Raw genomic sequence first — 3,047 nt, forward strand, 5'->3', positions numbered from 1 at the left:
GCAAAGCGAGGATTGCTTGGCAGTGAACGTTTGGTGGCCCGCTGGTGCCATGCCAAACAGCTCCATCGTATTCATTCACGGCGGGTCGTTCGAGGTGGGCAGCATCGCGCCAATGTACAATGGCAGCTTTTTCTACGACGGCGCTCGGTTGGCTGCGCAGCAGCACGTCGTGGTCGCTACGATGCAGTATCGCCTGGGCGCCCTCGGCTGGCTCGGGCGTGCCGGCGGCAATCTTGGTCTTATGGACCAGACCACAGCGCTGCGCTTCCTTCGGAAGTTGCTGGGAGTCGGCGTGTCGCGCACGCTCCTCTTCGGCCAGTCTGCAGGATCGATGAGCGTCTGCGCGCATCTCACGGCAGCAGGCGCTGGTGCCGAGACCCTGTTTGACGCTGCAGCGATGATGAGCGGTGTCTGCCAGGCCAAGCCGATGAGCGACGCTTACGAGCAAGCCGACGCCTTTGCACAAGCTGCGGGCTGTGCCTCTCGCGGACGTTGGAGTGACAGCTCGCTGCGTTGCCTGCGCGAGCTCAGCGCCGGAGCCGTGATCGACGCGCAACGCAGGACGCGGGCACCTCTTCGCTCGAGCTTTCTGCCGTGGGGCCCGACGGTCGATGGCGGGAACGGCACGCTGCCACTGAACCCCGCGACGGCTGCCAAGCGCGGAGAACTGGCCAAGGTGCCGGTGATCGTCGGCAACACCGCGAATGAGTCGTTCTGGGCCTTTGTATATCCGGGAGGCATCGTCTCCCCCGACAGGCCTCTTGGGCACCTCGAGTACGCGGCGTTCGTCGCCGCCATCTGCGCCTCGAGCCTGCGGCTCTGCCGCCTGTCAGACACGCCCCGCATCCTGCGCCGCTATCCGTGCGCAGACAACGACTGCTTGCCCACGTTTACGCGACTCGTCCAGGATGCCTTTGGCGACTGCAGCACCGCTCGTACAGCGCGGCACCTCTCGGCGGGGCTCCGTGCGTTCGCCTACGAGTGGCGATGGCGCTCCTCCTGCGCATCCACCGCCGCCTTCTTCCCGCCTTCATGGGGCGCGTACCACACGTCCGACATGCCCTTTGTCTTCGAGCCGTTTGCCAACTGCAGCCGCACGCCGGAAGGCGAGGCGCTCTCCTCGGCGTGGGGCAGCTTTCTGAGCGGGCTGCTCACCCGCGGCTTGCCCGACCATCGCTGGCCTCCTGTCGCAACCTATCAGCCGAAGCGCATGGTGCTCGGCAATTATGGGGAGCCAGCGGCAGAGCCGTGGCTCTCCGTTGCCAATGCGCCCACCGCCGACTGCGGCTTCTGGGACGAGCTGAGCTGGACGTTATGACCCGCCATGGCTTCACGATACTGAGTAGTAGTAGTAGTTACGTCGTGACTCGTTCGATGGGAGAGCTGAATCTCAATTCTCGTGGAGCGGCTGGGTCGTGCTCATGGTTCCATGTGAAAGCATGTGCGCACCCCACCGATGGCGATGCGTGTAGACCGTGGTTGGTGGGAGGTGGGAGCACTGGTTGGAGGAAGTAGGCTGGCGTTTTTGCCTTTGAAAACTGAACAGTTTTTTTTTAAAGGCACTAAGCAGAGCCGACGCGCCCCGCGCCCCGCCCGCCCCGCCCGCCACGTCCACGCCCCCCTCTCCCCCCTCGCCCACCGACAGCCGCCGTGGCGCCTGCAGGCTGAGCCTGGGGCGCGGGGCGCGAGGGCGGCTGGTGGACAAACGTCGTCTGCGCCGCCACCAGCCGCCCAGTTGCGGCGATGGGCAGCGCCGGCTGGCGGCAGGCCGGGCAGTTGCTGTCGCGCTCCAGCACGCGCGGCGCACATGTCTCGCAGTACAGCGCGTGGCCGCACGCGAAGCGGACCGAGCGCGGCGCGTCCCAGCAAAGGTCACACAGGCGCTCCTCGGCCCCAGCCGTCTCCTCCGCCTCCCCCGCCGCTTCGGCTAGCGCCTCCAGCCGCGGCAGCGCCTCTGCGAGCGGCATCCGCCTCTTCTTCCTCACGAGAGCCAGCCCGACCACCAGCCGCGCCAGCTCCTCGGCCTGCGCCGCCGACCAGCCCGCGTCGGCCGCCGCGATCGATCCCTCCGCCGTGTCGGGCTCCTCCAGCGCATCGTCGCACTCGTCGAGGAGGCCGACGGCGCCGCGGCCGGTCAGGCTGACTAGCAGCGTGATGCCGAGCGCATAGCCGTCGGTCAGCGCTGACGCCTGCCCGCTCTGCGAAATGATCGGGTCCATGTACCCAAGCTTGCCGAAGAGGCGCTGCGTCGACAGGTGCGAGACCTGTCCATTGCTGCCGGCCGTCGCCTCTGCCGCGCGCGCGAGGCCCACGTCGGCGAGGTAGCCGTTGCCGCGCTCGTCGAGCAGGATGTTGCCCGCCGAGACGTCCCGGTGCAGGATCATAGGAGAGAGCGTGTGCAGGTGGTGCAGCGCGCTCGCTGCGTCGCGCAGCACGCGGAGCCGTGCGGCGGAGGAGAGCGGCGGAGGCGGCGTCTCGAAGCCGAGCATGCGGAGCCGCTGCAGCGCGGCTGGCGTGCGGTAGAGGCGGTCCTCGAGGCTGCCGCCGCGGCAGAGGGGGTAGACGAGGCACGCTCTTGCCGGCGCCAAGCAGACGCCGAGGAGAGGGAGGAGGGACGGGTGGCACGCCGCGCTGAGCGTGCGCACCTCGCTCTGCAGCTCGGCGAGGCCTTGGGCGCCGACACCGACCATCGCCGTCTTGACGGCGAACCCGCAAGCGACGCGCGGAATCGACGGCAACGCGTCGGCGCGGTAGACGCGCCCAAAGCCTCCCTCGCCCACCTTGCACGCCTCGGCAAAGCCGTCGGTCGCCGCGATGAGCTCGTCGAGAGGGACGGCGGCGGGCGGCGCGGCGGCGGCGGCGAGAGCGGCGACACTCGCCGAAGCCGCCGAAGCCGCCGCTGCTGCCGCTGCCTCCGCTGCCGCCGCCTCTTGAGCCTCCGCCGCCGCCACGGCCGCTACTGCCGCCTCTACAGCCGCCGCCTCCGCCGCCGCCTCCGCCGCCTCCGCCTCCGCCCTCATCCTCGCCTCCTCCCTCTCCCTTGCCGC

At 69.1% G+C, this 3,047-nt stretch overlaps 2 protein-coding genes across 2 annotated transcripts; both read right to left on the reverse strand.

The window, feature by feature from the left end:
- Positions 1 to 1,562: 1,562 nt before the first annotated feature.
- Positions 1,563 to 1,967, reverse strand: EMIHUDRAFT_314525 (hypothetical protein; the record flags this gene model as incomplete). Its single annotated transcript, XM_005782911.1, has 1 exon — positions 1,563 to 1,967. The coding sequence occupies one exon, from the start codon at positions 1,965 to 1,967 to the stop codon at positions 1,563 to 1,565; it is 405 nt and encodes a 134-aa protein (XP_005782968.1).
- A 150-nt stretch (positions 1,968 to 2,117) lies between these two features.
- On the reverse strand, positions 2,118 to 3,020 carry EMIHUDRAFT_72590 (hypothetical protein; the record flags this gene model as incomplete). The annotated part of the gene is made up of 1 exon (XM_005782912.1): positions 2,118 to 3,020. A coding segment is annotated over one exon (903 nt), but the record flags the coding sequence as incomplete, so codon positions are not given.
- Positions 3,021 to 3,047: the final 27 nt, after the last annotated feature.

Source organism: Emiliania huxleyi (assembly GCF_000372725.1).
Source record: "Emiliania huxleyi CCMP1516 chromosome Unknown EMIHUscaffold_184, whole genome shotgun sequence".
Lineage (NCBI taxonomy): Eukaryota > Haptophyta > Isochrysidales > Noelaerhabdaceae > Emiliania > Emiliania huxleyi.